This window comes from Aquarana catesbeiana, linkage group LG10 (genome assembly GCF_042186555.1).
Source record: "Aquarana catesbeiana isolate 2022-GZ linkage group LG10, ASM4218655v1, whole genome shotgun sequence".
Taxonomy (NCBI): Eukaryota; Metazoa; Chordata; class Amphibia; order Anura; family Ranidae; genus Aquarana; species Aquarana catesbeiana.
The window spans coordinates 252,587,340-252,612,894 of NC_133333.1; the positions used below are offsets into that span (position 1 = coordinate 252,587,340).

Sequence of the window (25,555 nt, forward strand, 5' to 3'; positions counted from 1 at the left end):
ATATCAAGGCGGTTTTATTATACCATTCCGGTGAGTGTACATTCTGAGGGGAGCGGGGTGATGCGGTGCGGTGAAGGTTATCATCTATTTGACAAGTCACTATATGAGCACTTCTCTATGAACACCTTGGTTGTTCTTGGATTCGCTCTACAGAGGGCATATCACGGTTGATGTCTATCATCTTAAGCGCTGCTTAAGCTTATGAACCATATGTATGAACTTCTAGAGCTTTGTGTTTGACTATATATTTATTATAGCAGCAGCTAAATCCAACCACAAAACGTTTTTTCCTTAAGCGCCGGATGAGCTATTTCTTCTTCATTGCTTTATGGTTTTTGATCTACAGAAGATGTAGATGAAGTTCTGTAGAGCTCCACAAACTCAATTATGTTTTTTGATGATTTGTAACTTATGCATATGTTTCCTTTGTCTTTTTAGAATATATTTCTTTGGTCATGTGCACTTTTGTGAGAGAGAGTGGTCCTGAAAAAGCGGTGTTTTCACACGAAACGCGTCGACCTAAGCTCTCTATTTCGACCAATAGCCATGCATATTTGCAGTGGACAATATTTGTGGGTATTAATATGACATTTGATATGAGTTTTTATTGTCAGAAATCACTAGAGGGGTATTTCAAGTCCTACCATTTTACTCTTTAGTGCTATATAAAATGGGTCAAAGACAGCAGCCAGAGGCTATGGGTCCCTTTGGAGCTTTGCTTCAGGTAGCTACACAATATAGCAGGGGTCTCCAAACTTTCGAACAAAAGGGCCAGTTTACTGCCCTTCAAACTTTAGGGGGGACAGACTGTGGCCAGTGGGAGTAGTAAAATGCCCTAGAATCTGTGGGAGTAAATAACGCCTTAGGCTTGGTGGTCAGTCGGAATAAAAAAATATATATATATCATTGGTTTTCAGTGGAGGGTATATTGCCCCACCATTGCGTCAGTGGAAGAATTAGCTCCCCATCTCTGGTGTCCATGTTAGGAATAGTACCCCCATTGTTGGTGTCAGAGGAATAGTGCTCCATCTTTGGTGTCAGTGGAAGGAATAGTGCCTTATATCAGTGGGAGGAATATGGCCCCAAGGGCTGGATAAAGGCAAGCACATCGTAGACATCGGACCATCACACCTATATGAGCTTGTAGCACATCCAATTCCAAAACCATGGGCAGTGTAGTTGTCCTCCCTATAACAGCCTCCACTCGGAACGGATTTCCACAAGATTATGGAGAGTGTTATGGTAATCTGTGCCCAATCAGCCAAATGAGCATTTGTGAGGTCAGGTACTGAAAAGACCTGGCTCACAATTCTGATTCTTCCCAAACGTGTTCAGTAGGGTTGAGGTCAGGGCTCTGTGTAGGACATTTCAATTCCTCCATACGTCTCCTCAAACCACGTCTTTATGGAGCTGGCTTTGAGAAAAGTCATGCTGGAGCTGAAAAGGACCTTTTCAAGACTGAGACTGCAAAGCTGGAAGCGTAGGGGAAGGCTGGAACCACCATCATCCAAAAGAACATTTGTGAGATCGGGTACTGATGTTAAATGAAAAAACCTGGCTCACAGTTGGCAACCCAATTCATCCCAAGGTTGAGGTCAGGACACTTGAGTTCCTCTTCTGGGAAGTCTTTCCACATGGGTGTCTGTAGGAATTTCTGCCCATTTGTCAGGTCAGGTACTGATGTTGGATAGGAAGATCTGTCTCACCATTGTGGTTCCAATACATCCCACTGGTGTTCAGTAGGGTTGAGGTCAAGGTTCTGTGTAGGGACATTGAGGTTCCTCCACACCCAACATGGTCACACAATGTCTTTACGGATCTGGCTTTGAGCACAGTCATGCTGATGTAGTTCAGACTGTATTTTTGGCCCCATCTCATCAGACCAGATTGCCGGGAGCTCCCCAAACCATCCTGAACAGTTTACATAATTTCCTGCTCCGTAATACACATTTTTTTGGAGCCTGGTTGAGATTCCCATCAACTTCAATGGGTCTTCCAGTTTGGAAATTCCAGATTTTTTAAAAGTTCAGCCAAACCACAAGTAATCTAACTTTACAGAAGTTCTGTCACCTATAATTGTGAGGTCAGGTACTGATGTTGGATGAGAAGGTCTGGCTCGCATTTTGAGTTTCAGTTCATCCCAAAGGTGTTCAGTAGGGTTGAGGTCAGGCCTCTCTGCAGGATGCTCTAATTTCTCCACACCAAACTGATCAAACCATGTCTTTATTGATCTGGCTTTGAGCACAGTCATATTGGAACTGAAAAGGACCTTTCCAAGACTGTTACCACAAGGAGGGAAGTGCAGGGAAAGGCTAGGAACCCCAGTCATCCAAAGAACATTTGTGAGGTCAGGTACTGATGTTAGATGAGAAGACCTGGCTCACAATCGGTGTTCCAGTTTACTCCAAAGGTATTCAGTAGGGTTGAGGTCAGGGCTCTGTGTAGGAGTACAATTGTCTGCAATGTTTTCTGTATGGTGTAGTGTTATCAGTACCCTTCACTGGAGACAACTCAACTCCATCACTGGAGGTTCACATACTTTTGGCCATATAGTGTACAAGATCCATAAAGATAGGTGTGAGGGTGTGTATATATGTGTGTGTATATATATATATATATATATATATATATATGTACTGTATATTGATTTGAAGGCTGTCTTTTGTGAGAAGTGCAAGAGTAGTTGACCGGAAAAAGGAAATTTGGGATGGAATTGGAGTTTTATCAAATGCATTGTTCTCTGTTGCTGTGATTGTAAAAGTAATTCTTGCCATGGATGGAAAAAAGGATCCCCCCTACCCCCCCCCCCCCCCCCCCAGACCTATTGTTAATGGTAATGATCTGAGGCCGGGGTTTTGTTTCTTTGAAGCCTCCTCGAGCTGCACTGCCGGTTTCCTATTGCCTTGAAAAAGTTTCCTGCAAAAAATCAGGAGAGGAATTCACTCACGTATGATAGAGAATACTGTGCCAGGCCGTCAGTAACTCCAATGTTAGTTTTGGGTGGATGGTTGCAACTTTTAGTTGCATTTTTAAGAATGCAACAGAGGAAATGAGACTGCACCGAGAGAGCCTTGATATCACTTTCCTTTGAGTTCCTCAAGACATATGAAGCCACTGAGCTCACCAGCATTCATCCAACACCGGATTATCATTTTTGGGTGAACTTTGCTTTCCCTCTCTGATGAGTACTGACCAATGACCACATAACACAACCATTGAAAGTGGCATCGATAGAACACCCAAAGGTGTTCTATCGGGTTGAGGTCAGGACTCTGTGCAGGCCAGTCAAGTTCCTCCACCCCAAACTCGCTCATCCATGTCTTTATGGACCTTGCTTTATGCTCTGGTGTGCAGTCATGTTGGAACAGGAAGGGGCCGTCCCCAAAGGTAGAGTCTGCAAAAGACTTGAGACTGAGGTGGAGGTTCACCTTCCAGCAGGACAACGACCCGAAACATCCAGCTAGAGCTACAATGGAATGGTTTAGATCAAAGCATATTCATGTGTTAGAATGGCCAAGTCACAGTCCAGACCTAAATCACATTGAGAATCTGTGGAAAGACTTAAAAATTGCTGTTCACAGACGTTCTCCATCCAATCTGACAGAGCTGGAGATATTTTGCAAAGAAGAATGGGCAAAAATGTCCTCTCTAGATGTGCAAAGCTGGTAGAGACATCCCCAAAAAGACTTGTAGCTGTAATTACATAGAAAGGGGGTTCTACAAAGTATTGACTCCGGGGGGCGCCATACAAATGCCCCCCCCCCCCCACACTTTTTACAGATTTATTTGTAAAAAATTCGGAAAACAATTTATCATTTTCCTTCCACCTCACAATTATGTGCCACTTTGTGTTGGTCTATCACATAAAATCCCAATAAAATACATGTATGCCGTGTACACACGGTCGGACTTTTCGACAACAAAGGTCCGACGGTCTTTCCAACAGACTTTCGACTGACTTTCTAACGACCGGACTTGCCTACACACGATCACACCAAAGTCCGATGGATTCGTACATGATGACGTAGGACCGGACTAAAATAAGGAAGTTGATAGCCAGTATCCAATAGCTGCCCTAGCGTGGGTTTTCGTCCGTCGGACTAGCATACAGACGAGCGGATTTTTCAACTGGACTTGATTTGAAGCATGTTCCAATCTGAAGTCCGTCTGATTTTCAACCAAAAAGTCCGCTGCAGGTCCGATGAAGTCCACACACGGTCAAATTGTCCGTCGGACCAGTCCAGTAGGAAATGTCCACCCGTGTGTACACAGCATTATATTTTTGGCTGTAACATGACAAAATGTGGGAAATTTCAAGGGTATGAATACTTTTTTCAAGGCACTGTATATATAATTTTTTTTTTTTTTTTTTTTATATTTTTTTCAAATGCACTCAAATTTTTTTGAGAAATTGTCACTGTCAGTCAGTTCTCTAACATTTGGTGAACTCTAATGCCGCGTACACACGATCGGAAATTCAGCCAGCAAAAGACCGACGAGAGCTTTTGGTCGGAAAATGCGACCGTGTGTACGTTCCATCGGACTTTTGCTGGCGGAATTCCCGCCAGCAAAAGATTTAGAGCAGGTTCTTAATTTTTCGGTCGGAAAAAGTTCCTATCCGAAAATGCGATCGTCTGTACAAATTCCGATGCGCAAAATTCCTACGCATGCATAGAAACAATTCGGCGCATGCTCGGAAGCATTGAACTTCATTTTCTCGGCTCGTCGTCGTGTTTGTACGTCACCGCGTTCTTGACGGTTGAAAGTTCAGAGAACTTTTGTGTGACCCGTGTGTGTGCAAGCCAAGCTTGAGCGGAATTCTGCCGGAAAAACCATCCAAGATTTTTCAGACGGAAAATCCGCGCGTGTGTACGCGGCATAAGTGCAATCAACAAGACAGCCATTCGATACTTTCTATAAGGCCCCTTTCACACTGGGGCGGTGGGGGCGTCGGCGGTACAACAGCGCTGCTGTACCGTCGTTCTTGCAGCGGTATTCGGCCGCTAGCGGTTCGGTTTTAACCCCGCTGGCGGCCGAAAAAGGGTTAAATCCGCTCGTACAGCGCGGCTATAGCCGCGGTATTACCGCGGTATAGCCGCGCTGTCCCATTGATTTCAATGGGCAGGAGCGGTTTAGGAGCGGTGAATACACCACTCCTTCACCGCTCCAAAGAAGCGGCTCGCATGACTTTTTTTACCGTCCTGCGAGCGCACCGCTTCAGTGTGAAAGCCCTCGGGCTTTCACACTGAACAAACAGCGGAGGCTGTTTAGGGGCGGTTTTCAGGCGGTATTTTTAGCGCAATACCGCCTGAAAAACTGCTCCAGTGTGAAAGGGGCCTTAGTGGTTTAGGAAGACATGCTGGCGGGATCGCTCACAAAAACTGCTTCTTGACGAATTTTTAAGAACTCAGGACAGTGAGAGTTGCACCACTGAGAGCTGAAATCTCCGCAGACGTTCGATGGAGGAAGAGACGCTGCAAGCGCGCAGTAAACGTCTCGTCTCTGGCCCGATCACCGCCCCTCCTTAGTCCTCCATTATATAAGATTTGGACTGCAGATTGGACGTTACGTAATGAATAAACAGGTGCCGGCGACATCACTGGGCCTCCTCCAGATCTGTTCCCGCGTTCTCGCTGCGCACATATGGCGGGGAAAGGATGAGCAAGCTGTTCAGTTCATTCCCCGAGGATTATGTTGCTCGCTGTTTGGCGTTTTCGTCATCCAAGAGAACAAAACAAAATACGCAGAGCGTCACGGATTTGTCTCTTTATTGAACCGCGGTCATCGTTCCATCGGACCAGGCCACGCTCGCTAATCAATACGATAAATGTGTTTGATTGTTGAAAATTTAAAGCAGAACTCTGGCCAAAAAATATTTTAAAAAAAGAATAGCCAATTAACCACTTCAGCTCCGGAAGATTTACCCCCCCCCTCCTTATTCAGCACTACGCTACTTTAACTGGCGATTGCGCGGTCATGTGACGCTGTACCCAAATAAAATTGATATCATTTTTTTCACACAAATGGAGCTTTCTCTTGGCGGTATTTGATCACCTCTGCGTTTTTTTTATTTCTTTTTTATATAAACGAAAAAAGACAGAAAACGTTGAATAAAAAAATACATTTTTACTTTCTGCTATCAAACATATCCATAAAAAAAAAAAATCGAATTTCATACATTTTGGCCAAAATGTATTCTGCTACATGTCTTTGGTAAAAAAAAATCTAAGTGTATATTGATTGGTTTGCTGTGAACGTTATAGCGTCTACAAACTATGGGATATATTTATGGAATTTTTATTTCTTTGTTTTTATACTAGTAATGGCGGCGATCATAGTCCTTATAGAAGGACTGCAGTGTGGTGGACAATCTGATGCTGACTGACACGGACATCACCAGTGACCATAATACAGGGATCTCTGCTTTGCAGGGAGAGAACAAAACGACAGATCGCTGCTGTCTGTAGAGAGATCTGTGTTGTTTACCTGTCATTCTCTCAACCCCGGGGGTCTCCACACTTTCTATACAAAGGGCCAATTTACTGTCCTTCAGACTTTAGAGGGGGGGCTGGACTCTGGCCATTGGGAGTATAAAATATCCCAGCACCAGTGGGAGAAAATCCCCTATCATTGGTGTCATTGGGCCCCATTGTTGGTGTCTTTGGGAGGAATTGTGCCCCATCATTGGTGTCATTGGACCCCATTTATGGTATCTTTGAGAGGAACTGTGCCCCATCATTAGTGTCATTGGGCCCCATTGTTGGTGTCTTTGGGAGGAATTGTGCCCCATCATTGGTGTCTTTGGGCCCCATTGTTGGTGTCTTTGGGAGGAAATGTGCCCCATCATTAGTGTCATTGGACCCCATTTATGATATCTTTGAGAGGAACTGTGCCCCATCATTAGTGTCATTGGGCCCCATTGTTGGTGTCTTTGGGAGGAATTGTGCCCCATCATTGGTGTCATTGGACCCCATTTATGGTATCTTTGAGAGGAACTGTGCCCCATCATTAGTGTCATTGGGCCCCATTGTTGGTGTCTTTGGGAGGAATTGTGCCCCATCATTGGTGTCTTTGGGCCCCATTGTTGGTGTCTTTGGGAGTAACTGTGGCCCATCATTAGTGTCATTGGACCCCATTTATGGTATCATTGAGAGGAATTGTGCCCCATCATTGGTGTCATTGGGCTACATTGTTGGTGTCATTAGGAGGAATTGTGCCCCATCATTGGTGTCATTGGGTCCCATTGTTGGTGTCTTTGGGAGGAACTGTGCCCCATCATTAGTGTCATTGGGAGGAATTGTGCCCCATCATTACTGTCTTTGCAGATATAGAAAAATAAATAAATAAATAAATAATAATAATAATATATAAATTTATAATAATAATAATAATAAATAATAAAATAATAATAAAATAATAATAATAATAAAATAATTTAAAAAATTTAAAAAAATCTAGATGAAGGTTTGATTTAGGTCAGCCTCAGGGTTCATGTTTGGGTCAAAGGTCAGGGTCAGTATTTTTTGGACAGGATTTTTTTTGTCGGTGTGTTTTCGGTAGGATTTTAAAAAAAGCAAAGTGCGCTCTGTATTGTTTCTGGGCTGTACTCCGGGTACAAACACCAACTAACATCCACATGTGTGATATCACTGCGATCGTCCAGAGCAGGAGAATTTATTTGGGGTTGTTCTTTGGTGGTAGGTCATAGTAGTAGCAAGAGATATACAGCTAACCACCTCAGCTCCTTGCCCGGCCGGTCAGTTTAGGTGGACGGCCATGTCTTGGTAGGTTGGCAGTTGTGCCATACTCTTTCCATTTTCCGATGATGGATTGAACAGAGCTCTGTGAGATGTTCAAAGCTTGGGATTTTTTTTTTATAACCTAACCCTGCTTTATACTTCTCCACAACTTTATCCCTGACCTGTCTGGTGTGTTCCTTGGCCTTCATGATGCTGTTTGTTCACTAAGGTTCTCTAACAAACCTCTGAGGGCTTCACAGAACAGCTGGATTTATACTGAAATTAAATTACACACAGGTGGACTCTATTTACTAATTAGGTGACTTCTGAAGGAAATTGGTTCCACTAGATTTTAGTTAGGGGTATCAGAGTAAAGGGGGCTGAATACAAATGCCCCCCCCCCCCCCCCCCCACACTTTTCATATATTTATTTGTAAAAAAATTTGAATTTTTGAAAATTTGATTATCGTTTTCCTTCCACTTCACAATTATGTGCCACTTTGTGTTGGTCTATCACATAAAATCCCAATAAAATACATTTATATTTTTGGTTGTAACATGACAAAATGTGGAAAATGTCAAGGGGGTATGAATACTTTTTCAAAGCACTGTATATAATCTACAGCCTTGATGGTCATGTATGGACAATTAGTGATCTACACCTCTATGTATCAATTCATTTCTAATTATGTGTTCTATGTAGTGATTTATGTTTTTACTTACCAATGATATGTCTTCTTTTTTGTGTCTGGTTACTTGGCCGGAGTTCCGCTTTAATGTTTCTGTAATAAATACATAACTTGATGTTTTTATAATCTCTCTGGAATTCTTCTTTATGGATAAGATGTCTGTTTTGTACACATAATAAAATAGTGATTATTTTTTTTTATTTTCTTCTGTATTTGCAGCTAAGCCGGGGGATGAGCTGAAGGTGGAGCAGGCTGTAAAGGATTTCAGGTCGTTGAGTTTACCCATCATGAGGAACATGGGGGCCACCTCCACCTTTATCTTCAACCCTCCGAACGAGAGGGCCGACCAGCCGCCGTTCCGGAGGGAGAACTCCGACATCTTGGTAAGTCAAAATTTCATACTTTATGGAGCGCGCCTTTATGGAGCGCGCCCGGACTGGTACACTGGCAAAGGTGGCCATTGCTGGAAGGGCCGATTTGAAGGAGAGTTCTGCTTTAAGCATCGGAAGCTGATGGGTTGCGGTTTTGTGACACCGTTGAAGACTTTCACTTCTCACGAGTCTGATAAATAGAATTACAGGTTCCCCCGGTGCCGGCATCTCATGGATCCATGGGGTTATAGCGGATACATCCTGGATATATTGCAAGATATTAGAATTTATTTTTTTTTTGCCCATTTTGTTGTTGGGCATTAAAACGTGGCAAAAAACGCACTACGCGCTTTTCCATTGCAGCCTATTGAACCAAAAGCGCAACTAAAAAAAAAGTCCCCTGAATCTTTCCAAAGATGCAGCAGCTGGAAAAAAGCATCGATGTGAACGCGTCCCATAGGAAACCCTGTCCAATGGACTGTAGTGCGTTTCAGCAAAAAGCACTTAAAAAAACGCATAGGTATGAACAGGTTGAGGTCAGGCCAGTCAAGTTCCTCCACCCCAAAACACGCTCATCCAGAGTTGGCGAGGGTTGCCACATTTTCTTCAAGCCAAACCCGAACTGGCGGCACAGGGCAATTTTCTTTTCCCGTAGTATACACTATAGCAGTGATGGCGAACCTCGGCACCCCAGATGTTTTAGAACTACATTTCCTATGATGCTCATGCACTCTGCAGTGTAGTTGAGCATCATGGGAAATGTAGTTCCAAAACATCTGGGGTGCCAAGGTTCGCCATCACTGCACTATAGGATTATAAAAGACTTGGGACACCTTTGGGTGCCCCAAGGAGAGTAGTAATGTGGTGAGCGTAGCACTCTGCGGCGAACAGTAGGTGTGGCCAAATTGCTCTTGCTGACATCGTTGCTCCGCCCCCCCCTAGTAATGCTGGTCCTGCCCCCAGACAGCCGCCCACAGCTCCCGGACAGCGACAGATTTGTGGGTGGCTATCTCAGTTACTTGAGGAGCCACAGCCTGGTCTGAATAATGTGTCCGGGTCTTAGGCAGACTGGAAACCCAGACACATGATTCAAAACCCGGACTGTCCAGGTGAATCCTAGGACAGGTGGCAACCCTAAGTGGTGGGCAGTCATGTTGGAACAGGAAGGGGCCAACCCCAAACTGATGAAATTGTCCAAAATGTCTTCGTATGCTATCCCTTAACTGAACTAAGGGGCCAAGCCCAACCCCTGAAAAACAACCCCCACACCATAATCCCCCCTCCACCAAAGCAAGGTCCATAAAGTTTGGGGTGGAGGAACTTGACTGGCCTGCACAGAGTTCTGACCTCAACCAGATAGAACACCTTTGGGGTGAATTCGAGCGGAGACTGTGAGCCAGGTCTCAACATCAGTGCCTGACCTCACAAATGCTCTTCTGGAAGAATGGTCAAACATTCCCATAGACACCCTCCTAAACCTTGTGGACGGCCTTCCCAGAAGAGTTGAAGCTGTTATGCTGTAAAGGGCGGAGCCAACTCAATACTGAACCCTACGGACTAATGCCCCGTACACACGGTCGGATTTTCCGATGGAAAATGTCCGATCGGAACGTGTTGACAGAAATTCCGACCGTGTGTGGGCTCCACGGACATTTTCCATCGGATTTTCCGACACACAAAGTTGGAGAGCAGGCTATAAAATTTTCCAACAACAAAATCCGTTGTCGGAAATTCCTATCGTGTGTACACAAATCCAACGCACAAAGTGCCACGCATGCTCAGAATAAAGAGAGAGATGAAAGCTATTGGCCACTGCCCCGTTTATAGTCCCGACGTACGTGTTTTACATCACCGCGTTCAGAACGATTGGATTTTCCGACAACTTTGTGTGACCGTGTGTATGCAAGACAAGTTTGAGCCAACATCCGTCGGAAAAAATCCTAGGATTTTGTTGTCGGAATGTCCGAACAAAGTCCGACCGTGTGTACGCCCTATAAGACTGGAATGTCAAGTTCATGTGTGTGTAAAGGCAGGCGTCCCAATACTTTTGACAATATAGTGTATATACAGTGTGTGTATGTATGTATATATATATATATATATATTATTTTTTTTTGCTGGAAATGTGATTACGTAGCAACAAAGACCTTATGTTCTCACATAGCTGTGCTTAATCTATAATTATCATTATCCCCCCTGCTTGGCCGCTCCTCCGCGTTAATTGTGCTTTAAATACCGTCGGCAGACCCCAGCTTGGCGTCGGCGTATTTTTAGAAGACATGTAAAGCGGAGCCGGCATTTCAATTTGTTTTCTTTTGTAAATAATTACAAGGGAAGCTTAACACCTACCTGATGAAATCAGTGGGGAGGACTCATGGGAATATTGGGCTGGAGAATAGAACGCGGCTAGAAGCGACGGATACACTAAAGACTCGCGCCGCCGTAGCGGCACTCCTGGGGGATCGGGTATAGAAAAGGCGGTATGAGCTTTATTATGGGAATCGGTCACAAGCCTCCGTTGCCGGTCAGCATTCATAGAGATGTCTTCACCCCTTGGGCGGTCCATCTGATTTCTTCTATAATGTCTTGAATAGCAGAGCAGGTTTTCTGGCTTGGAAGGGTTACCAGGTAGCAGTTGGGCTCACCGGGAAGAAGACTTTGGGCACGCATGCATAGAATTATTATTACAGGCATGTAAGAGGGGCTTGGCGATTGGCTAGATTTGGCACCAAGGGTACAGGTTCCTGCCACTGTCCTCCCCTGCCAACTTTGTGGGAAGAATTTGGGGATGTCCCCTTCGTGTTCCAACATGACTGCGCACCAGTGCACAAAGCAAGGTCCATAAAAACATGGATGAGCAAGTTTGAGGTGGAGGAACTTGACTGGCCTGCACAGAGTCCTGAACACCTTTGGGATGAATTCGAGCGGAGACTGCCAGCCAGGCCTTCTTGTCCAACATCAGTGCCTGACCTCACAAATGCTCTTCTGGAAGAATGGTCAAACATTCCCATAGACACCCTCCTAAACCTTGTGGACGGCCTTCCCAGAAGAGTTGAAGCTGTTATGGCTGCAAAGGGCGGAGCCAACTCAATATTGAACCCTACAGAATTAAGACTGGGATGCCATTAAAGTTCATGTGCGTGTAAAGGCCAGCGTCCCAATACTTTTGGTAATATAGTGTATGTGGTGGCTTCAAATTCCAAGGCCATGTCTTTAAATCCTGTCCCTGGAAGTTGGGGGCCGTGCAGAAGCAGCTGTTGGAAAGAAAAGCCTATAGCCTCAGTTGATCTATTGGCCAGCCATTTCCCCCCTCCGTACTCGTATTGCCTTATTTCCTGCTGTCTAGCATTGAGTAAACAGTGTGACCCGCGCACATTGTGTCGGAGAGTTCCTTCCCCATCGTGTCAATAGGAACATGTTGGAGAGCCTCCAGAAGAACAGGAACTGCCCCATCCATGGCCTTGACAGTCAGTTCAAAGAGCCCCTCACCACACCATCCAGCCAAGAACTCTGTCAGGTTTCATGACCCCAAGTGGGCGGCTTCACGGATTTTGACTTTACATTTCAGCATTATTTGAAAAGCTGACAATTCAAGACGGCCTCGGCCCTGTTTTGGCAAACTCAACAGGATGTGTAGGCCTTCCGTGATAGGGAATGGAAACTTGAATAAAGCAAAGTCCTTGACTATCACTCCGTAGGGTGTAATAATGTGTCAGGAGAACACATGAGAATGGGGCAGCTAGCCTGTATCTACGAGGGTTCAATCGCTGGTGCCATGGCATTGGGCAGGGGGGGGGGGGTCTCCAGACTTTCTAAGCAAACGGCCAATTTAGGTGTCAGGCTTTAGAGGGGGGGGGGGGCAGACTATGGCCAGTGGGAGTAAAAAATGCCCTGACATCAGCTCCCCATCATTGGTTTTAATGGGAGAAATTGGGCCCCATTGATAGTGTCAGTGGGAGGAATAGTGCCCCATCATTGGTGTCAGTGGGAGGAATAGTGCCCCATCATTGGTGTCAGTGGGAGGAATAGTGCCCCATCATTGGTGTCAGTGGGAGGAATAGTGCCCCATCATTGGTATCGGTGGGAGGAATAATGCCCCATCATTGGTATCAGTTGGTGGAATAGTGCCCCATCATTGGTATCAGTTGGTGGAATAGTACCCCATCATTGGTATCAGTTGGTGGAATAGTGCCCCATCATTGGTGTCAGTTGGTGGAATATTGTCCCATCATTGGTGTCAGTTGGTGGAATAGTGTCCCAAGGGCCAGATAAAGGCAAGCAAAGGGCCACATCCGGCCCCTGGGCTGCAGTTTGGAGACCACTGGCATAGGGGTACAATGACTATAAGACCGCTGCTATGTGGCTCATAGCTGTGCGCAGCCTATGGCATTAGGGTGTGCACCTCCAAAGCTCATATACAGTCTATATATACAGTATTTCACAAAAGTCAGTACACCCCTCGCATTTTTGTAAATATTTCCTTCTATCTTTTCATGTGACAACACTGAAGAAATGACACTTTGTCTACAATGTAAAGTAGTGAGTGTACAGCTTGTATAACAGTGTAAATTTGCTGTCCCCTCAAAATAACTCAACACACAGCCATTAATGTCTAAACCACTGGCAACAAAATGTCCAAATTGGGCCCAAATAGCCATTTTCCCCTCCCCGGTGTCATGTGACTCGTTAGTGTTACAAGGTCTCAGGTGTGAATGGGGAGCAGGTGTGTTAAATTTGGTATTATCGCTCTCACTCTCTCATACTGGTCACTGGAAGTTCAACATGGCACCTCATGGCAAAGAACTCTCTGAGGATCTGAAAAAAAGAATTGTTGCTCTACATAAAGATGGCCTAGGCTATAAGAAAACTGAAACTGATCTGCAGCACGGTGGCCAAGATCATACAGCGGTATAACAGGACAGGTTCCACTCAGAACAGGCCTCACCATGGTCCACCAAAGAAGTTGAGGTCACGTGCTCAGCGTCATATCCAGAGGTTGTCTTTGGGAAATAGACGTTTGAGTAGTGCTGCCCTTGGGACACAATTCCACCAACTGATACCAATGATGGGGCACTATTCCTCCAACTGATACCAATGATGGGGCACTATTCCTCCCACTGACACCATCAATGGTGCACTATTTCTCCTCTGACGGGGAGCTGATGCCAGGGCATTTTTTACTCCCACTGACCATAGTCTGCCCCCCCCCCCCTCTAAAACCTAAATTAGCCCTTTGCTTAGAAAGTCTGGAGACCCCCTCCCTGCCCAATGCCATGGCACCAGCGATTGAACCCTCGTAGATACAGAATGGCTAGCTGCCCCATTCTCATGTGTTCTCCTGACACATTATTACACCCTACGGAGTGATAGTCAAGAACTTTCCTTTATTCAAGTTTCCATTCCCTATCACGGAAGGCCTACACATCCTGTTGAGTTTGCCAAAACAGGGCCGAGGCCGTCTTGAGTTGTCAGCTTTTCAAATAATGCTGAAATGTAAAGTCAAAATCCGTGAAGCCGCCCACTTGGGGTCATGAAACCTGACAGAGTTCTTGGCTGGATGGTGTGGTGAGGGGCTCTTTGAACCGACTGTCAAGGCCATGGATGGGGCAGTTCCTGTTCTTCTGGAGGCTCTCCAACATGTTCCTATTGACACGATGGGGAAGGAACTCTCCGACACAATGTGCGCGGGTCACACTGTTTACTCAATGCTAGACAGCATTTACAGAAATGATAGGGGTGTACTCACTTTTGTGAGATACTATATATATATATATATATATATATATATATATATATATATATATATATATATATATATATATATATATATATATATATATACACTGACAGTGGACAGTGTCAGTAGTTTTTTTTTAAACATTTTTATTATAACTTTTTCACAATTTTATTATTTTTTACAATTTTTTTTTATTATTATTAATAATTATTATTTATTAATTAATTAATTAATTAATTAATTAATTAATTAATTAATTAATTTTTTTACAATTTTTTAGGAGCCCCATTGGGGGGCTTTGGTGAAATATCAGGGGTATTCCCCTGATGTCCCACTTTTGAGATAGAGAAAGGGACTGAGGGCAGAGATTCTTCAGTCCCTTTCTCTGCAGCCAGGCAGCAGGGGGAATCTGCACAGCACAGCGTGATTAGGGTGTGCCCAGGCACACCTGGCACACCCTGTACGCACGCCTATGATGGGGCTACTCATGGTGGCCCTGTCCCCTGATCCTGAAAAGGTCTGTTTTATAGAAGCATTGTCATGGTATGTTTAACCCCTTGGCGCCGGCCGTACACAAATATGCGGCCTCTCGTCGCCTGGTCCTTAGCGCTGAATAATATTTGCGTGAATTGCCCCCAATACGCCTGTGCCGAGAGCGGGAACGCTGCGCGCTCCCGGCACCTAACTGAAAACTTTTCAGGCCACGTGATTGCCATGACAGCCCAACGCGGCGGTCACGTAATCTTAAGCCGCGCCCCGCCTCCCGGCGTCATGAACCTATTAAGAGGGCTGGGAGGTGCCGGAGCTAAGAGGTTAAACTATAATGTTCCATAAGGTATAATTAGAGCGCTAGAATCACTATAATCACTCAATGGGAGGCTTCATCTCTAAAACATCGATCAAATATCACGTATATAATGGGGACTTTAACCACTTGCGCTCCGGAAGGATTTACCCCCCTTCATGACCAGGTCCTTTTTTACTTTTCAGCACTGCGCTACTTTAACTGGTAATTGCGCGGTCATGCAACGCTGTAACCAAATGAAATTTATATAATTTTTTTTCACAATTTTCACAAATGTACATTGCAGGGATTGTAACAAACTTTGTTGCAGATTCTTTGCTTTTGTAATTCTGAACAAATAGCTGTCTGTTTCTTGTGTCCATGTGCTCAGTGAATGTGAGTGATTTTATCATTATCAATCAGCTGCTGCACCTGCAGGGCTCTAACGAGGAAAGTGGCAGGGCCTGCAACCCTTTGGGAGAATCTTATTTAGTGGAATTAATTAATGTCTCTTTGCACTTTAAATGTTATTTTATTTTTTTATATTTTATTATTATTTGTTTTTCATTTTTTTTTTTATTCTATTTGATTTAATTTTATATTATATTTTTTTATCTCACCAAAAATTACATTTTTGTTGCAGGGGATTCCCAAATGCTGATTTGTATCTTAGTGCAGACTTCTGGGAAAAATGGTGAGCCAATCACACAAGCAGGAAGCGACAATTCTGGGGTGGGGGGGCGCTCTGTATACCATCTGTGTACAGAATGCCTCCTGGTGGCCATATTGCATATCTGGGGGGGCGGTCCTTCTACCATCTGTGTACAGAACGCCTCCTGGTGGCCATATTCCATATCTAGGGGGGCGGTCCTTATACTTTCTGTATACAGAACGCCTCCTGGTGGCCATATTGCATATCTGGGGGGGGGCGGTCCTTATACCATTTGTGTACAGAACGCCTCCTGGTGGCCATATTGCATATATGGGGGGGCGGTCCTTATACCATCTGTGTACAGAACGCCTCCTGGTGGCCATATTGCATATATGGGGGGGCGGTCCTTATACCATCTGTGTACAGAACGCCTTCTGGTGGCCATATTGCATATCTGGGGGGGGGGGGTGTCTCCTTATACCATCTGTGTACAGAACGCCTCCTGGTGGCCATATTGCATATCTGGGGGGGGCGGTCCTTATACCATCTGTATACAGAACGCCTCCTGGTGGCCATATTGCATATCTGGGGGGGACGGTCCTTATACCATCTGTGTACAGAACGCCTCCTGGTGGCCATATAGTATATCTGGGGGGCGGTCCTTATACCATCTGTGTACAGAACGCCTCCTGGTGGCCATATTGCATATCTGGGGGGCGGTCCTTATACCATCTGTGTATAGAACGCCTCCTGGTGGCCATATTGCATATATGGGGGGGCGGTCCTTATACCATCCCCGTACAAAACGCCTCGCGGTGGCCATATTGCATATCTGGGGGGGCGGTCCTTATACCATCTGTGTACAGAACGCCTCCTGGTGGCCATATTGCATATCTGAGGGGCGGTCCTTATACCATCTGTGTACAGAATGCCTCCTGGTGGCCATATTGCATATCTGGGGATTGGAAAGGAAAGGTCATTTGTAATAACATTGAATTACAATATGACTTGTGTAGTAATTGTATATGCTATAATATTATTATTTTTTATTTACAATTTTTTTTTCTCCATGAAAGTGGAGTTACCTTTTAAAAATCATTCCATGGCCATTCTAGGAATATACAAGGAAATGGAAGGTGTTGAGTGCGTCGGGTAGGTGGTGTTCATATTGCGGCGTGTCCCGTATACGCGGCGTGATCATTTCATGGCGTTCTGATCCAGTGCCAGCTCATTCCTCTCCAGGTATGCCGGCACTGGGCTCTCATGTTCAGATCAGCCCAAGTTATTAGTCTGGACATTCTTCCCGGCATTGCTTGTGTGTTTTGGCAACACCTCATTATTATTCCTGACACATTTCACGCCGGACGGTTTCATCGGCGCGGAGCAGTAAATGACAACGGGGAAAATATTTCCCTTCCCTGAAGACAAAAAGCTTAAAGCGGTATTAACCCCAAAAACCAAAAATGTCTCATATTGCAGCATTCCAATCATTAGATGTGGCGGCTGCATTCGTTTTCTTTTTTTTTTTCTCCTCTGTTTTCACCTGGTGATCAGTAACACACCTCCTGTATTAGGCTAAGTTCATACGGGTGGTGGCCGCTGCGGGACCCGCACACAAAATTCCCGCAGCCACCAGCACAGCGAAAAACGCAGGACCCGCGGGCGGGTACCATTAATCCTAATAGGACGCCGCTCGCACTGGAAATCACACCCACACCACGGTTCCCAATGCGGATACGGCTTGCGATTTCAAATATAGTGCAGGGACTTCTTTCTTGCGCGTCAAGAGCCACGGCAGGCCATTCAAATGGGGACTCGTGCCCGCGTAAAACCGCGGCACGCACAGGATGTGAACCTAGTAGGGGGTCGACCGATATCATTTTTTCAGGGCCACCTTTCAGGTCGATAGCCGATATCAGGTGCCGATATTTTGTACATTTAAAGTTTTTATTTTTACACTGTCTTTTTCGTTTTTTTTTTTTTTTTTTCACTTTCATTGCTGTCACAAGAAATGTAACATCTTTGTGACAGTAATAAGCGGTGACAGGTCCTCTTTATGGAGGGATCGGGGGTCTATAAGACACCAACCCCTCCTCTGCACTTGAAAGTATTCAAAACAATAACCTGAAGCAATATCGGTAATACCCGTATGTTTTTGGCCGATACCGATACTTTGAAAAAAGGTGAATATCGGCCGCTCCGATAATCGGTCGACCCCTAGAACCTAGCCTTAGATCGCCCCCCATTCTGGATGAAGGAGCACAGGAGTTGGTGAGAGGCCACTGGACAAGCCCCACTACCCCTACTAATGGGGAACCAGGAGCACAGGACTTGGTGAGAGGCCACCGGATAAGCCCCACTACCCCTACTAATGGGGAACCAGGAGCACAGGAGTTGGTGAGAGGTCACCGGACAAGCCCCACTACTCCTACTTATGGGGATCCAGGAGCACAGGAGTTTGTGAGAGGCCACCGGACAAGCCCCACTACCCCTACTTATGGGGATCCAGGAGCACAGGAGTTGGTGAGAGTCCACCGGACAAGCCCCACTACTCCTACTAATGGGAAACCAGGAGCACAGGAGTTGGTGAGAGTCCACCGGACAAGCCCCACTACTCCTACTAATGGGAAACCAGGAGCACAGGAGTTGGTGAGAGTCCATGGGACAAACCCCACTACCCCTACTAATGGGGAACCATAGTGTTTGCTTAGGACACGGTGCAGGCTCTTATACCCGAAATTGGAGGAACTTTATCTGGGCGCTCCAAAGCCAGATTTGGGCCCCAACATACCGTCCAGTAAGGAAAGAGTTTGACTAGGACTAACAAACTATTATCTTTGCACCTTAAAGTGCTATTACACCCAAAACGAAGAATGTCATGTATTGCAGATTACCAATCATTGGATGTGGTGGCTGCATTCGTTTTTTTTTAGGCTTTCACCTGGTGATCTGGCCAGTAACACACCTCCTGAATTTAAGTGCTCCTACTCTGGATGAAGGAGCACAGGGGGCACCTTTGGACAGCAGCATTGTCAGTCTGGGGGGGGGAGTGTTAGATGTACTATCTGACTTAAATACACTAACAAACTGAAGCCAAACTCCAGCTCATATGTTTTAAGCATAAACGTATATTCTGAATGAAATCCAACATTAGCAGCACTTAAATCCAAATTGTATAAAGTCCGTATCAATCGATCAATATAATCACATATGTTGATTCGATCAAAGTCCGTCCATGTATTCCATGTGCGGTATGGATCCTAACTGGTTAACCGTCACCACACCTCGTGAGATCTCCCCCCCCCTATGGTAGTGAACTCACCGAATGAACAGAAGAATGCGCCTGTGTCATCATCCATTCAGGGTGCAGCAAACCGCTCCTTCCATCTAGATGTCACTTGTATTCATTTTACTGGTCTTGCAATTGTTTTTCTTTTTCTGGTGCGTTGAGGTATGAGGAAAAAAAGAACATTTCTTCTTTTTTTCCAGTGCTAAATGGTTTGTCCCATCTCTCTAACTGCTACATCTGCAAGAGAGCTTGTTCTTTAAAAAAAAAAAAGACTTACTGGTTGGATCACCAGATGAAAATAAAGGAAAGAAAGGCTAAAAAAAAAAAAAGAAAACAAATGTAGCCGTCACATCTAAGAATAAGTGTGCTGCGATGTAAAAACATTTTGCTTTTGGAACTTATACCGCTTTAACCACTTGCCGATCGCCGACCGCGTATTTACTGCGTCAGGTCGGCTCTATTGCGCGAAATCACGTACCCATATGTCATTTCATGCAATAGCCACTGGGTGGCGCACGTGTGCCACCGAAGACGCGATTGCACGCTGATTGGACACAAGGGAAGGCCGAAAAGCGTGTCCGGCGAACCCCGATGTCTGCCGGCCACCCGCGATCGTTCGCGGGGAGAGACAGAACGGCGATCTGACAGGGGAGAAGATGGAGATCTTGTGTTCCTGATAAGCAAGTCTTCACCCAGTCAGACTATCTCCCCCCTCCCCTCCACAGTTAGTAAGCACTCCCTAGGGACACATTTAACCCTTTGATCGCCCCCTGATGTTAACCCCTCCCCAGCATATTTTTAGCACTGATCACTGTATTGGTGTCACTGGTCCCCAAAAAGTGTCACTTGGGGTCAGATTTGTCCTTCTGCAATGTCGCAGTCCCGTTAAAAATCGCTGACCGCCGCCGTTACTAGTAAAAAATAAATTAAAAGTCCATAAATCTATCCCATAGTTTATATAACTTTTGCGCAAACCAATCAATATACGCTTATTGTGATTTTTTTTTTTACCAAAAATATGTAGCGGAACACATATTGGTCTAAACTGAAGAAGAAATTAGATTTTTTAAAATATTTTATTGGATGTTTTATAGCAGAAAGTAAAAAATATTGTTTTTTTTTTCAAAATCGTGGCTCCTTTTTTGTTTATAGCGCAAAAAATAAAAACCGCAGAGGTGATCAATTACCACAAAAAGAAAACTCTATTTGTGGGGAAAAAAGGACATACATTTTATTTGGGTACAACGTCACACGACCGCGCAATTGTCAGTTAAAGCGACGCAGTGCCGAATCGCAAAAAATGGCCTGGTCATTAAGGGGGTAAAACTTTCCGGAGCTGAAGTAGTTAAAGAACAACAGGTGGAAGCTTTTATTGAACTTGTATTACAATCATGGCAAAAAGCAGCTTAACTTTTACCTTTGTCTGTGTTCTATGTGATTTATGTGCAGACATATTCCAGAGAGCACCTCACATGTTTGGTGGAAGGGTCTGCCTCCTGGAGCTTCTGCTGTGTAAGGTCTTCTCTCTGCTGGTTGCAGTACCAGCACTCAGGATGAGGGGTTGCTGCTTATATACCGCCTAGAATGGGCGTATCACCCTGCACCCATTCCCTACCACCAGTGCCCTGGCTTCCCATGGTTGCCATGGAGTGTGCATTGTGCATGCATAGCCAAGCACTTGCTCTCTAGCAGCTGTGAGGTGTTTTTATTGTTGGCTGTGGTTGGGTGAGGCGGCATGTTGGCGCACGTTTTAGCCTTCTGGTTGGCAGCCACCGATCTGAAGCCTGATTGTGGCTCGCTATACCTCCCCCTCAATTGCATGGGGGTGCTGCACCCAGGACGTCTCCCCCCCCTTCCCCCCTAGACCACCAGGACCTTTATACCATCTGTGACTGGGGATGAGCTTGCTTTTGTTTGGTCCCGGATTGGGGTGCAAACTGGGAAGTCAGCTGTTATTTCTGGTCCACTGAGCTGATGTTCCAAAGAGATGCTTGTGACATCAGCGACCTAATAGGGCCACATATGTTCCTTGGGCAGGACTACGGCCAAATGCAACCCATTCAATTGTTCTGCAGTAAAAAATTCCACGGATGGGAGGTTAGTAGGGCAGTGTACAGGGGTCAGTAGGGCAGTGTACAGGGGTCAGTAGGGCAGTGTACAGGAGTCAGTAGGGCAATGTACAGGGGTCAGTGGGGCAGTGTACAGGGGTCAGTAGGGCAGTGTACAGGGGTCAGTGGGGCAGTGTACAGGGGTCAGTGGGGCAGTGTACAGGGGTCAGTGGGGTAGTGTACCGGGGTCAGTAGGGCAGTGTATAGGAGTCAGTAGGGCAGTGTACAGGGGTCAGAGGGGCAGTGTACAGGGGTCAGTGGGGCAGTGTACAGGGGTCAGTGGGGCAGTGTACAGGGGTCAGTGGGGCAGTGTACAGGGGTCAGTGGGGCAGTGTACAGGGGTCAGTGGGGCAGTGTACAGGGGTCAGTAGGGCAGTGTACAGGGGTCAGTAGGGCAGTGTACAGGGGTCAGTGGGGCAGTGTACAGGGGTCAGTGGGGTAGTGTACCGGGGTCAGTAGGGCAGTGTATAGGAGTCAGTAGGGTAGTGTACCGGGGTCAGTAGGGCAGTGTATAGGAGTCAGTAGGGCAGTGTACAGGGGTCAGAGGGGCAGTATACCGGGGTCAGTAGGGCAGTGTATAGGAGTCAGTAGGGCAGTGTACAGGGGTCAGTAGGACAGTGTACAGGGGTCAGTAGGGCAGTGTACAGGGGTCAGTAGGGCAGTGTACAGGGGTCAGTAGGGCAGTATACAGAAGTCAGTAGGGCAGTGTACAGGGGTCAGTAATGCAGTGTACAGGGGTCAGTAGGGCAGTGTACAGGGGTCAGTAGGGCAATGTACAGGGGTCAGTAGGGCAGTGTATAGGGGTCAGAGGGGCAGAGAATAGGATTATCAGTTTATAGGGCAGTGTACAGGGGCTATTAGTTTGTAGGACAGTATACAGTGGGTTATAGGGCAGTGTAGAAGGGTTATTAGGACAGGTCATTAGGGGCAGCAGGGCAGTATGCAGTGGCTCAGCGGAGCAGTCTACAGGGGGTCAGTAGGGCAGAGGAAAGGGTCAGCAGTTTGTAGGGCAGTGTACAGGGCCTATTAGTTTGTAGGGCAGTTTACAGCGGGTTATCATGGCAGCAGGGCAGTGGGTCAGCAGGGCAGTGTGCAGGGAGTCAGTAGGGCAGAGGATAGGGGTCAGCAGGGGGCAGGTAATCAAACCATGTACAGTCCAGTCTAAGAGCAATCCTGTGTCATCTGCTGCATGGAGGAGCGCTGCTCTGACAGGAGGGGGAAGAGCACAGCCCGCACACACCCCCCCCCCCCCCCCCGACTCTCTTCTCTCTGCCACTGTCACTTCTCCTGACCTGACATTTCTGTTCACTTTAGGAGTTCATTGCGCCCAGTTCCCCCCCCCCCCCTGTCCCCCATGGGGGGGCTGGCTTGGGGGGGGGGGAACAACTGAAATCTGAGGGAGCACAGCCCACCCCAGCACCCCCCCCCTAGATCCGGCCATGCTCTGCAGCTGCATTGTAGTGGTGTGGGCTTTATAGGGTTAAATCAGGCAGTGAGGAGGCAATATTGCCAACTATCAACCAACAGATCGCTTTCTGGATGTGACATAAAAAGCTGCCGCCAATGTAAAGGAACCTCTGATCACTTTTGGTTTTGTTATCAATCAAAAGCTGGTTGGAGGTGGCAGCAGCCTGTTCCGCGTGTGGCCAGCATGATAGAATTTCTGTTTGTTTTGGTGGGAATTGCCATTTTATTATTTCCGTATCTGCCCCATTGACAAGCGTAGCATCTGTTCGGCATGTTTCAGCAGCAGTGTCACCGGATCTTATCACCGGGTGATGCATTAGTGCAAGCTTGTACCACTTCACTGATGACAAGAACGTTCTGCTGAGCAACTTGGAGACTTTGCACTTTCATCTGAATATCCTTTGCTTCTGTGCAACCCCCAGCTCACCGATCGTCAGGATGGACAGCCTCAAGCACCTGTCAAACTGCAACAAAGAGAAAAATGGACGAGGCAGCGATATAGAGAGAGGGCCCATTCAAGGACTGCTGAGGGTATAGGGTTGTCTGCAATTGTCAACATGATTTGTGTATTAAAGTGGAGCTATACTCTCCTCTATTATAGTGATGGGGTGCGCATGAGCTCCATCGTCAGCTGCTGACATCTTTGGCCAGTCTTCTTCCATTTTTTGCTATTTGCCCATTCCTTTTGACGTACGGATTGTCAGCCAGTCTTCTTTCAGGCATGGTTCTTGTTGGCCAGTCCTCTTTGAGGTACACGTCTTCGGCAGGTCTTCTTCCAGGTATGGCTCTTTGGCCAGTCCACTTTGAGGTAAAAATTTTTGGCCAGTCTTCTTCTAGGTATGGCTCTTTGACTGGACCTCTTTAAGATACGGAACTTCGGCCAGTCTTCTTCCAGGTATGGCTCTTTGGCCAATCCACTTTGAGGTACAAATTTTCAGCCTGTCTTCTTTCAGGTATGGCTCTTTAGCTGGTCCACTTTGAGGTACGAATTTTCGGCCAGTCTTCTTCCAGGTATGGCTCTTTGGCTGGTCCTCTTTAACGTATGGGTCTTCGGTTGGTCTTCTTCCAGGTATGGATTTTTGGCTGGTCCTCTTTAAGATACGGAACTTCAGCCAGTCTTCTTCCAGGTATGGCTCTTTGGCTGGTCCTCTTTAAGATACGGAACTTCAGCCAGTCTTCTTCCAGGTATGGCTCTTTGGCCGGTCCTCCTCAAGATACGGATCTTCGGCTGATCTTCTTCGAGGTATGGCTCTTGTTGGCCAGTCCTCTTCGAGGCACATATCTTCAGCTGGTCTTCTTCTCTGTATGGATCTTCAGCCATCTTGATTGGCCCTGTTCATACCACAATGTTGGTGTGATGTGCACTAAAACAACACAATATACCGTCCGGCGGACACCAGCCCACACGCTAAAACTGAGCCTGTTAGGGTGCGTCTAAAATGAAAAGGCCCTAATACTTCTTGGATGTATGTCCACCTGCTAGATGCTGAACAAGAGGACCTGTTGTGTGATGCCTAAAGTGATTTTTTTAGAATTTTTCTGCTCAAATGCTATAATTAAAGAAAAATAAATATTACTATTGAATAAATAAGTAATTAATAATAACCAAAAATCATTAACTAAGATGAATAAATAATAAATACATTAACCCCTAACCCTAGCCCTATACCTTAACACTAATCCCAATCCTAAGATCTGGTTCACACCTATGCATATTTTAGTGCGTTTTCTGTTTTGCAAAAACGCACTACAGTCCATTTAACATGGTTTCCTATGGATGTAATTCACAGCTGTGCATTTTATGGAAAGGGACAGGGACTTTTTTTTTAGTTTTTGGTTCCATAGACTTCAATGGATCAAAAACGTGTATTGAAAAAATGCAAAATGCACCTGGAATATGCAAACTGCAACCTGCATAGGTGTGAACCAGGCCTCGCTCCCAACCCCCTAACCCAACTAAAAAAATAATTAATAAATAAATAATAATAATAATTTATTATTTAATTAATTAACCTCTAACTCTAACAAATAAATAAATGAACCCTTAACATTACCCCTAACGCTAACCCTAACAAAAATGTTTTATAATAATAATAAAATAAATAAAATGAATTAATTAACCCTAACACTAACCCCTACCCCTAACTCCAACCCTATCCCTCTAACCCTAACAAAAAAAATAAAATAAATAGTAATAATATATATATATAAAAAAATAATAAATAAAATGAATTAATTAACCCCTAACAATAACCCCTATCTCTAACTCTAACCATATAAAAAAAAAAATTATAATCGAAAAAAATAAATAAATAATAAATGAAAAAGCTGAATAACAAAAAAACAAATGACGAAACAGATTATATTTTTCTCTATTGGCTAATAAAAAATTCCAAAGCTTAAAGATGCTTTAAAAACACACAAAAATGCTAAAAACATGCGACAAAATACCCCAAAAAAGCTTTGACTTCTTACACGGAAGAAGTGCTGCAAATTGGAGGCCAGCAAGCAAACAAAGCTTTATGTGGTGTTCATAGGTGAGCGGAGCTGACAGGTAGAGAGCGCAGCGCCTATAAATAGACTCTCTAATCCTCTTCAGGAAAATGAAACTGTAAGAGCCGCATGTACTAGAACCCGCCGGCGACAGCTCCCAATCTTTAATTAAAGTGAAGATTATCATTCTGCACTGGGTGACTCAGCAGCAGGACAGGAAGAATCA

General features: G+C 45.4%; 1 protein-coding gene across 5 annotated transcripts in view; it reads left to right on the forward strand.

The window, feature by feature from the left end:
• PLEKHG5 (pleckstrin homology and RhoGEF domain containing G5) overlaps positions 1-25,555 on the forward strand; it is a 355,104-nt gene that overhangs the window by 231,870 nt on the left and 97,679 nt on the right. For all 5 annotated transcript variants that reach the window (XM_073603639.1, XM_073603640.1, XM_073603641.1 and 2 more), the window contains one exon: positions 8,648-8,811. In XM_073603639.1, coding sequence (XP_073459740.1) covers positions 8,648-8,811 — 164 coding nt within the window. The remainder of the gene's footprint in view (positions 1-8,647; positions 8,812-25,555) is intronic.